The sequence below is a fragment of the Rhagoletis zephyria genome, unplaced genomic scaffold (assembly GCF_001687245.7).
Source record: "Rhagoletis zephyria isolate East Lansing unplaced genomic scaffold, Rhagoletis_zephyria_1.1 Rzeph_scaffold_03895, whole genome shotgun sequence".
Taxonomy (NCBI): Eukaryota; Metazoa; Arthropoda; class Insecta; order Diptera; family Tephritidae; genus Rhagoletis; species Rhagoletis zephyria.
This window is the reverse complement of record NW_016160978.1, coordinates 28,804-39,245: the sequence shown is the minus strand read 5'-3', so window position 1 is coordinate 39,245 and position 10,442 is coordinate 28,804. Positions and strand designations below refer to the sequence as shown.

The 10,442-nt window shown below is 34.2% G+C and overlaps 2 protein-coding genes across 4 annotated transcripts in view; both read left to right on the top strand.

The window, feature by feature from the left end:
- Positions 1–247: 247 nt before the first annotated feature.
- Positions 248–6,872, top strand: TpnC4 (Troponin C TpnC4). Of its 3 annotated transcripts, none has more exons than XM_017625108.1 (6): positions 248–496; positions 752–830; positions 4,913–4,946; positions 5,413–5,811; positions 5,883–5,903; positions 6,662–6,872. In XM_017625108.1, exons 2-6 carry the CDS (start codon positions 828–830, stop codon positions 6,664–6,666), a joined length of 462 nt encoding a protein of 153 aa, XP_017480597.1. In that variant the 5' UTR covers positions 248–496; positions 752–827; the 3' UTR covers positions 6,667–6,872. The 3 variants fall into 3 exon arrangements, with proteins under 3 accessions (XP_017480597.1, XP_017480599.1, XP_017480598.1); XM_017625110.1 differs by having other exon boundaries at positions 354–398; XM_017625109.1 differs by lacking the exon at positions 4,913–4,946 and adding an exon at positions 5,297–5,330 and having other exon boundaries at positions 455–496.
- A 1,055-nt stretch (positions 6,873–7,927) lies between these two features.
- LOC108369903 (probable cytochrome P450 12c1, mitochondrial) overlaps positions 7,928–10,442 on the top strand; it is a 28,739-nt gene continuing 26,224 nt past the window's right edge. The window contains exons 1-2 of the mRNA XM_017625112.1: positions 7,928–7,939; positions 8,664–8,669. Of these exons, the coding sequence (XP_017480601.1) occupies positions 7,928–7,939; positions 8,664–8,669 (18 nt within the window). The remainder of the gene's footprint in view (positions 7,940–8,663; positions 8,670–10,442) is intronic.

The following is a 10,442-nucleotide window of genomic DNA, read 5'->3' as shown; positions in this document are numbered from 1 at the left end:
AAGCCGTTACCATTCGATGTGATGTTGTTGCTGTTATTGTTTTCTATTTGTTAAAGCCATTTCAGCTACAAATACCCTGCTGTTGCTGTTGCTGCTCAATGTTGCCACAACTTGTGCAAACAAACACATCTTTCATACATACATATATGTACAACTAGTGTTGTTGCTTGCTACTCATCGCCAACATTGTATCTAAATATTTACATACATACATACATGCATACATACCTGTTTATTGCCACTTCACTTGGCTGCATAGAATTTGTGGCGCGTTGTTGTCTTTGTTGTTGGCTTTGTTGTCGTTGCTATGTATTGCCATTGCTGTCGTCGTTTAGTTGTTTAGTCAGCGACGGCGCGCATTCGCCACTAAAAGTGCCTTAATTCGATCTGATCGAAAGGTAATTTTTTAATTGATACAAATCACAACTCTTGAGTGATTATCGAAATTCGGAAGCGTGAACACGTACATAGATCGATTGCGTCCGCAGCGAATCGGGTATTACAATTTTCTTTTTTTTGTGATATTCGAATTTTTCCTTGTGAATACTACATATTTTATTTTTGCTGCAAGGAGCAATGCATAATTAAAATTAAAAATATTTGTGCAAACACTTTGTGCGTTACGTTATTTTAAGCGTAGATATCGTGTTTATTTGTGTGTGTGTGTGTGTGTGTAACTTTGAGGACAATCGTTTTTGTGTAGACCAAATAAATTGAACGTAGTTGCTTTCTTCGATTTAACTCTTTCCAGCCAAATCCTTTAGGGTAATCAACTCATATAAATATTTGGATTATTTTCTACTGCAACCTCTACAAAATATATAAAAATGGTAAGCAAAAAAAATTATAAAAACAATTAATCAGTCGGCACTTTTATGCATAAATATATAGTAAATATATATTATATCTTATGCAACTCAGTATAAGTCGTAAATTATACAGCGTTGTTTTAAAAATTCTTTGTACTAAAAATTACTGGAACTTTTTAACATATTTTTCAACTATTTTTTTTAATATAATTTATGACATAATAACTAAGGATTAGGTGTGAGAGAAGCAGTATTGAATTATGAATCTCAAAAGTTTCTAAGATGGGTTTTCTCGATGGAACAAAATATAAAGAAGCTTTTCTTTGTTTTTGTGTCAAAAAATTGATTCTCAAGTTCTCAAAAAGATATTCAAGTTGCTCAAGTTGTTAACTCAAGAGAGTTTCTTCTGGCGCCTTACACAAGTCGGCGAGATTGTGAGACACTTCGTCAGCTAGACCGATTTTATTCAAAAATGTTTATTAAAATGTAAAATATTTATAATGAAACTAAACTGAACAGCAACACGCAAACCGACGAAAAAACTTTAGAATCCATAAATTCAAAAACGCCACTCTAAGATCAATCAGTTTCATATCTAATGTGTATATGACAAGTGAAAATGTCGATCACAAATGCTAAAGTCAATTTTGTTTCTCTGATCGATTACACAGAAAAAAAGCTAAATTACGTCAACTTAATATCCTTCAAAACATTTTTAGGTTATAGTTACCAAATCTTGTGTTGACAGAAATACGTACTTTGACATGCCAGCAGGGTTGCCACTTTGGTAAATTATTACCAAAATTGGTAGAAAAAGATTGGGTCGAAAAAGGTAATTTTTGTTTTTTTTAGTAGATTTTTGTTAAAAAGACATTTTTGAAAATCGAACGAACGGTACAGATCTGACGGTATTAATTATTAAATGATTTGAATTTTATTGTTCAACAGGTGGCAACTCTTTTCGAAAAGATAAAACTAGTTTGCACATCTACAGGTCAGGCGCTTTCACTTGGTACAGCATTATTTGAAAATCGAGCAAACGGTGTAGATCTTTTATGCGGAACAAAAAATGCCTTCGCGTATTTTATATATACACTCTAAAAAAAATTTGTTTAAATTTGCGCATATTAAAAGCTCAAGCGCTTATCATATGTACGGCGTAGAACAAATTTCAAATTTATTTTTTGAGTTCTAAACAGTCATTGTTCACAATTTCACAGTTTACACATAAATTGTTTAAAATTTCCTCTAAACAAATTTTGTTTACATTCAAGCATATAAAGAGAAGTAACCAGTTTCCTTTCCTAGTGCGTGCAAAATTAAATACCGTCTGTTTACTTTTACATACCAAATTTTTCACGTAGAGAAAAACTACACACAAAGTGTTTAGAGTTGAGTAAATATGAGCAGTTAACAGTTTCTAACAAGTCCAATCATTTTTAATTTGATCGCCATATTGGATCCGCCATTTTGAATTAAAAAAAATTGACTTCAGGTTCATATTCGTCGACCACAAAAACTCTCGAGTGCCGGGTTTCGAACAAATCCAATTATTAAAAAAAAAAAAATGGACCGCCATTTTGGATCCGCCATTTTGAATTAAAAAAAATTGACTTCAGGTTCATATTCGTCGACCACAAAAACTCTCGAGTGCCGGGTTTCGAACAAATCCAATTATTAAAAAAAAAAAAATGGACCGCCATTTTGGATCCGCCATTTTGAATTTCGAAAAACTGACTTCAGATCGCTAATTAGCAACTCCAGAAACCCCCCGGTAACCAGTTCCAACCCATGACAATGCGTAAATTGTTCAGTATCAACGCTTTAATTTTACTAATGTCTTTTCGAGAGCATATTTTCGGCAACTAGACCTATTCTAATTGTCCAAGACAGGTGTGTAATTAAGGGAAAGTTCACCAATAATACCAGAGTAATTATATGTAAAAAAAATTTTTTTTGCTGCATTTTAACATGTCAAGAAAATAAAAAATTGAGAACATCAGCGTTTTTATAAAAAACCCGACCAGCGCGACCTCTAAGAAAACTTTTTTTGTTTTTCAAAATAAAAAAATACGTGTCTCTTTTTTATCACAAATAACAATATTCTGATGTAGCGTTTATGAAAATTTCATGGAACTATTTAATTTATTTATATTAAAATCCTTTGTAAAATTTTGTATTACTTTTGAAAATTGAGTGCATCTTGTGTTTATTGAACATTTTATTAAACAAGTAATTTTTAAGCAAAAAGCAAAACCGACTTCAATTCTCATATATAAATTTAGGAGTACCGTTAATTTTTTCATGATTTCATTTCATCTTTCCGGTAAAACGAAGAATTATTGGAATCGGTTCAGGCGGTCCAAAGTTATGCGGTGGAATACATAAAAGAAGAAAAAATACTCAGAAACCTCCCCTTTTTTGAAGCCGGTTGAAAATGAATGAGTTCTTTGTAAATTTTATGTCAATAAAATGCAATTTATGAAACTTTAAAAAGTTTATTTGTTTATTACATACTGTACATAAAACTTGCATAAATGTATTTTAAAGAGCGTATTGTCTGAAGCAATTTTTCAGTATTTTCTGATGATATATATTTAGAAGTATCCGTTTATGAGGTGCGGCGAGAAGTAGTAACCGTGCTTTAATTTTACTAAAAATTGCTACGTAGTCCCTTTGCTCAGGAATGAAGAAATTGAATTTGAAAAATTAAAGAAGATACCGAACCTATTAAATATATTAGAAGAATACAATTATTAGTTTTTATGCGATTTATGTTTTTATTTTAAAGCTGCTGAGCGTGACAGTGAACCGTATTTGAGCATATTTCCGATTTAAGTTTTACGATTAAGGCTGATACAAATCGAATTTCATTAAAATCGGACCACATTCATTATATTTCAGGCTGGTTGGCGTAGAAGCTCGACAATAATTTTCTGCATCGAGCTCACTGAGATTTGAACTTGTGAACTCCGGCATATAAAAAAAGTTTTCTACCCACTCTTGCTGTTTTCTACTTTTCTTTGTCAATCGAACTGCATTCAAGTGCGGCAGGCTTTTGTTTTTATTTAAATATTCATTTATTTAATTAACGCAGAGTTCTCGGCTCCCAGCTAAGACGAAAAGGTTTTAAAAAATATAGCAGTAGCTTAGTATTTTTGGAGCCCTTGCAAAATAATTACTTTTATTTACTGTTATTCGCAACATTACTTAGTCTGCATGTTGGCTTTGTTTTTTTTTTCTTTTTTGGGATGCATACATACGTATTTACACAATAAACGTAAAAGTATTCTGATGAGATCCGTGCAGTTTAAGATTATTATTGGCCTTATTAAAAAATTTTACATACATATAAAAAATTCTATTTTTTTTATTCCTTTCGTTGTAAAGAAAATTATAAAATTCGCTTTTGAGGATTATAGAGAATGTGTTGCAAACGAAAAGGCACTAGGAAAACAAGGCAACGCAAAATGCCACATTCGTATGTTTGTTGGTACTTTGTCATAAATTTTGAACGCCAATTGGGTCACTTTACTCGCCAGCAATGGCAAAAGAACTGCAAATGAACGCTGTTCAATAATAAATAAACACACATGTACATTGCTATATACATATACGATCACATTCACAATTAAATACATATGTACATATGTACGTACATTTTTACATATGGCTGAATAATAATAAATAAAACACGCGTAATTTAACGAGCTGACAAATTTTGTAGTCCACTAATTAACGAACGAATAAAAAAGAAAATGAAAATAGTAAACCAACTCAGTGTAGCAGCATCAATTTGAAAATAGCCCAGTAAATTTAGACCGCTACAAAAAAAAAATAAAAAATGTTTGCGAATTTTTGATGCAGTTTACTTCTATTAGGAATCCAGAGTCTTGCACCTAAATTTTATATGTGGACATTCCGCCATCTTGGATTTTAGATTTTTGGGGTTTTTAGCAATTTACAAGCTTATCTAGCATTTTTCGTAATAAAAGTTAAAAGAAATCAACTACTTATGTATGAAAATACTAAAGCTTTCTTCTCTCTTTATAAAATTCCTTTTTTTAATTTCTCGTTTTTTTTTCTCTGTTTAATTCTTACAGACTGAAGCAGAATACGATAAAGAACAACTGAGAAGTATGCTTAAATATCAATTTATANAACTCAGTGTAGCAGCATCAATTTGAAAATAGCCCAGTAAATTTAGACCGTTACAAAAAAAATAAAAATTTTTGCGAATTTTTGATGCAGTTTACTTCTATTAGGAATCCAGAGTCTTGCACCTCAATTTCATATGTGGACATTCCGCCATCTTGGATTTTAGATTTTTGGGGTTTTTAGCAACTTACAAGCTTATCTAGCATTTTTCGTAAAAAAAGTTAAAAGAAATCAACTACTTATGTATGAAAATACTAAAGCTTTCTACTCTCTTTATAAAATTCCTTTTTTTTAATTTCTCGTTTTTTTTCTCTGTTTAATTCTTACAGACTGAAGCAGAATACGATAAAGAACAACTGAGAAGTATGCTTAAATATCAATTTATTTCTTTTAATAAATTACGATCGCCAATTTTAATTTTATACACACATTTTTACATTGACAGTTATGCGCAATGCCTTCAAGGCATTCGATCATGATGAACGCGGCTATATTGAATACAGTGATGTGCAGACCATTCTCGAGATACTTGGACAAAAACTGGATGAAAAAGCTATTAAAGCGCTACTTAAAGAGGTCGACAAGGCGAACTCTGGTAAATTGGATTTTGGTCAATTCTGCAAATTAGCCGCGCGCTTCGTTGAGGTCGAGGATGATGCACCCGCCTTGGTTAGCGAGCTGAAGGAAGCGTTCCGCGTTTACGATAAGGAGGGTAAAGGTTACCTGACGGTACAAGTACTTCGTGACATTCTACGTGAATTGGACGATAAATTGTCAGCTGCCGACTTAGATATGATCATCGAAGAAATTGATGCTGACGGTTCAGGAACTGTTGATTTCGATGGTGAGTTTAAGTGTGACGAATACTTTTTGTTTACCATTAAAATTTATTCATAAACATTTTTTTTATTATAGAATTTCTACAAGTGATGACAGGTAAAAATTTCTATGATTTGACATTTAATCGCCATTTTGTGTTCGCATCCGATGAAGTACCCCCCCGTCATTGCTGGACACCGGCATGCAAGGCACGCGACTGTCCTACACGTCGTCTACGCTTGCATCGTCGCATTGAATGGCATTTTCAACGCTTATTTGAGCAAATGTGGCGTCCATTGGATGTGTGGCACAAACCATTCAACTCATTTGCATGTTCCACCTTTGCTTGTTCCACTGCTCCAACACCAGAATCCTCCTCCCACGCCCACTCGGCTGAAAGCTTTAAGCAAAAGTCATGCAAAAACGACACTGTTAACTTACAAAATAAAACAACAACAACAACAATAAGCAAAGAAGGCAATACTCGTACGAAATTTACACAAACATTCGACATCCGAAAAAATCAAACAACTCCAACGAGTTCGCATCGGTGTTCGGGCTGTTGTTATCATTCTACATTCCGTCCGCGGTTCCCTAAGTGGGTACCTATTTTCACTTTGTATCGTGAAATAATACAGAACCCTTTCCGTCGCCGCGCTCGCCTCATGATTACCCATAATTGAATGCGTAGTTGGTTTGCTGCCCGTAGCTCCTCCCCTGCCGTTAAACAAATTAATGTTTGACTAATGTGTTCTTTATGAGTTGCTCCAATGGCATAATAACTCACATTACCACCAGATTGCAAAACTTTTCACTGCCTCTATATTAATACGTGGTTTCATTAATAATTTTCTATTACAATTTCTGATCTGTAGGTTAAGCAACGAGCCTAGTTATTCAAGTACAAAATGTCGTAAGTGTCACCGTTGTGTTGCAGCAATGAAGGAAATTTTCGTATTCTAATTACTTTACCAAACAACTTTTTGTTAAACACTTACTTTTATTGTTAAATTTATTTGAGTTAATCACTATCGCCCTCATATATTTAAATAAAAAATAATAAATGCCACAGTGATAACGTAAGAATTCAAAATTTTATTATGTTCGATTTGATTAACTTAATGATAGCGGATATCAAAATGAATGCAGGTTTAGTATGCATGCACGGAAAAATATTATTGTATGTAAATTAAAAATTCCCTGACAGACATTACCTTTCTCTTTGCCGATTTCCAAACTTCCCACTATACTGTCCAGAAAATTGCTGTCCAATCTTGACTCTCTGCGAAAATCGTGGACTTTCCAAATCTGTAGCCACGTTGCCCATTCAGTTAGTTTATGAAGGGTTTCAGCCTTTCACACGGTTATATGGGATCTTATAATCAACGTTGAACATTTTTATCAGCCATGCCCCCATCGGACTAAATGTCGCTTAAGAGTTGGTAGATATGTCCAACCAACTTTTCGTCGCCAGCATGGAAAAACTCAACCGATAAGCCGCCAGATCCATGGGCTATGTTGCTTGAAGTGAAACTTCTTTAGCGGCGGTTGGTTGGTGGGGGGTAAATTGGCAAATTCAACCGAAACGTTGCAACGGAACGGTTGGGGCTGAAAATTATAAACACAAACGTAAAAACAAAGATAAATATAGCGAAAAGGATCAGGATGTGGATACCGATAAAAGTAAAGATGAAGATAGAGGAAGAACGATTAAAGCAGATAAGGATATAGATAGAGGAACAGAGACTCAATCTGGGAGCTATTTCGGGATTTTCGGGATTCTCGGAACATAGCGATATAATAATCGATATTTTTATCGAATTTGTTATCGATATTTTTATAATTTTGTTTTCGATTTTGTTGGTCGATTTTTTTATCGATTATTTATTGATTTTGTTATCGATTTTGTTATCAATGTCGTTTTCGATTTTGCTGTCGATTTTGTTATCGATTTGTATTGATTATTTGTCGATTTTTTTATCGATATTTTTATCGACTTTGTTATCGATATTTTTATCGATTTGCTCATCGATTTTTCTATCGATTATTTATTGATCGGGACAAGGGAGAAGGCACACTACAGAAGACCGTCCCTATGAACTTCGCACGTGACATATTGACCGCCTTCCGGCTGAATCCTAATGATCCTCTGCGTGAGTATCGAACGTATCCAATTTACCATCACGGAATCTACGCCATGCTTCAAAGCCGAGTTGCACTTACTAACGAAGGTGGCATTATTCAAAGCTCGAGGTCTTCAAAAATGCCCAAAGCGAATTCTTTTTTAGTCATGGCATTTGCTATTCCTAGTAACCATATTTTTCAGAGCCGTCTCACAAGTTTCCCACGCGTGATAGGGATGTCGATGCAAATACAGAGTATTTGATGAAAGCGTCTCCCTAAGGATGCACAACTAAAACAATCTCTGGAGGAGATTCAGGACAGCATGGTTTTGGGCCTGTAGCTTTTAGGGCGAGTATAGTCGTCCATACTAAATTTAGATTCTAAGACTAAGTTAAGTTTAAACTAACGACTAACACAGTTTCTCAAATTGCAGGTTGGCCAAAATACTAAGTTAAGTGTAGTAAATTGAATCTAGACTAAATGAGCTTTTACTAAGCGTATAAGTATATAGATGCATATATTTTAAAGTAATTTTCAAAGCAAAATTAAAACAGTGCATTGTCGAAACAATGTCATTGAGCAGTGATTAGCGCGAAAATTCCGCAATCGATTTGGTATTGAGTACATACATACATATAAGTTAATAAGTATACACTCGTATTGTAGTGCCTTTGTAGCAAACATTCGAATTTTTTATGGCAATTAGCGATGTCTTTTAATACACATTTGTTTTTTTTTTTGTGGACAAAAAAGGTGAATGTCAACATAAAAAAATTACTCAGGAAAATCAATGCAAATTGCATATGCCAAAAACAATAGGGGTATTCACGATCCGGTGCATACTGTCTAGCATGGTGCATGGATAGCATAAATAGCATGATTGGATAATTTTATTGTTGTTTGAACTATGCTATCTATGCACAATGCTAGACAGTATGCACCGGATCGTGAATACCCCTAATGTTTTTATTTATGCAGCAAGACACGCGCTGCCTAAGTAATTAAAAATCAATTTTCTTTGATTGGTACAAAAGTTTTGGTTCAATGCAAGGTCACTTTCGGTCGTTCGTTTTGGGATATTCCATGCGATTCAGCCTTTCCTTTTAAAAAGCCGATTTAGTTTCACTGTTGCTGACTTATTTTGACAGTACGATAAATTCTGCAAAATATTATTGACATTGAAATAGGCGTATATTACCTCTTTGTTAATTTTAAGCTGCTCTCTGTGGTGGCGTATGTAGCTCCCCTTTGACATCGGCGGCCTAAAGAAGGAGCAACCAAAATCGGTATAATGACGAACGAAGATTAAGTACAGCTACCTTATCACAAGACACAAAAAGTCTTGGGGTTATAGGATATGCGCGCAGTTAGTAGCCATAACTTTGGAATAGTGAAGGACTCAGAGCCGGGAAATCGCGCTTCCAGTGTTTTAGACGTGCGTACACCCCGAGAGCTAAACACTGACTCAGATCGCTTTATTGTTGCAGCCAAGGCAAGAGCCGCCTCTGTGCAGCAAAAATGTGCTGCCGAAAATTCAAGGAAAAGCTTTCGATCACAGCGTCGAAAAGCTGCGATCACAACAGACGGTCAATGCATTCGCCACTCGAATCTAACTCCTGCTCTCAGAGAGCACTCTTCAACAAACCAACATATGCGAGACTGTGGTTCCAATTTCCCGCTCATTAAGTACCGTCTCCGAAGAAGTAGTCAACTTTGAGCGATCCCGAATGAACAACCGGTACGATGAGGAGTGTCAAGAATCTGCAGAGAAAAATTATGTGGCCTACAGGGCCACGCTGCGATCGGGCGTAAGGCGAGCCATGTGGGACCGCGTATTCAAGTTTTTCTTATACCAGTTTTTGAAAAAAGTTAAAAAGCGCCATCGAAAATTACATTATTACGATTCCGTTGAGATTTTTTTTTTTAATTTTTTAACTATTTTTGTGCAAATTTTTTAAGCTTAAACCGTTTTGTCATTTGAGCGATTTTTTTTTTAATCTTTAAGAAACTATTTTTATTAATAAAAAACTTCATTATTGGAGATATTTTCAAATTGGTCCAGCTTACGCAAATCTTAATATTTTTCCGAAATATTTTTTTGGTGGATATCTTTAAATATAATAGATTTTGTAATCCCGGTGGAAAACCCGCAACTTTTTTTGCAATCTAATGTACATATGTATGTGCATAAATATGCAAACTCTGTCTAAACATGCGCATTTGTGTAGACATTCTCATTCATATATCCATTAAATTACAATGACAGACAAATAATCTAACAGTGTTTTTACTTTAGATACATACATACCTATGTATGATGGCCTTGAAATAACTATAATATAGATACCAATAGAGCATAAAATGTCCATTATTACATATTACCTTTTTTGTGTCTTACTGTTGTAACGGTTTGGTGTATATTTTAACACTTTTTGGATTAACTACAAACCAATTTATATTTGATTTCTCACATACTTATACGTATGTCTGCATGTATGTATAGTGAACTCTTTTTAGCTTGTAATTAGACAC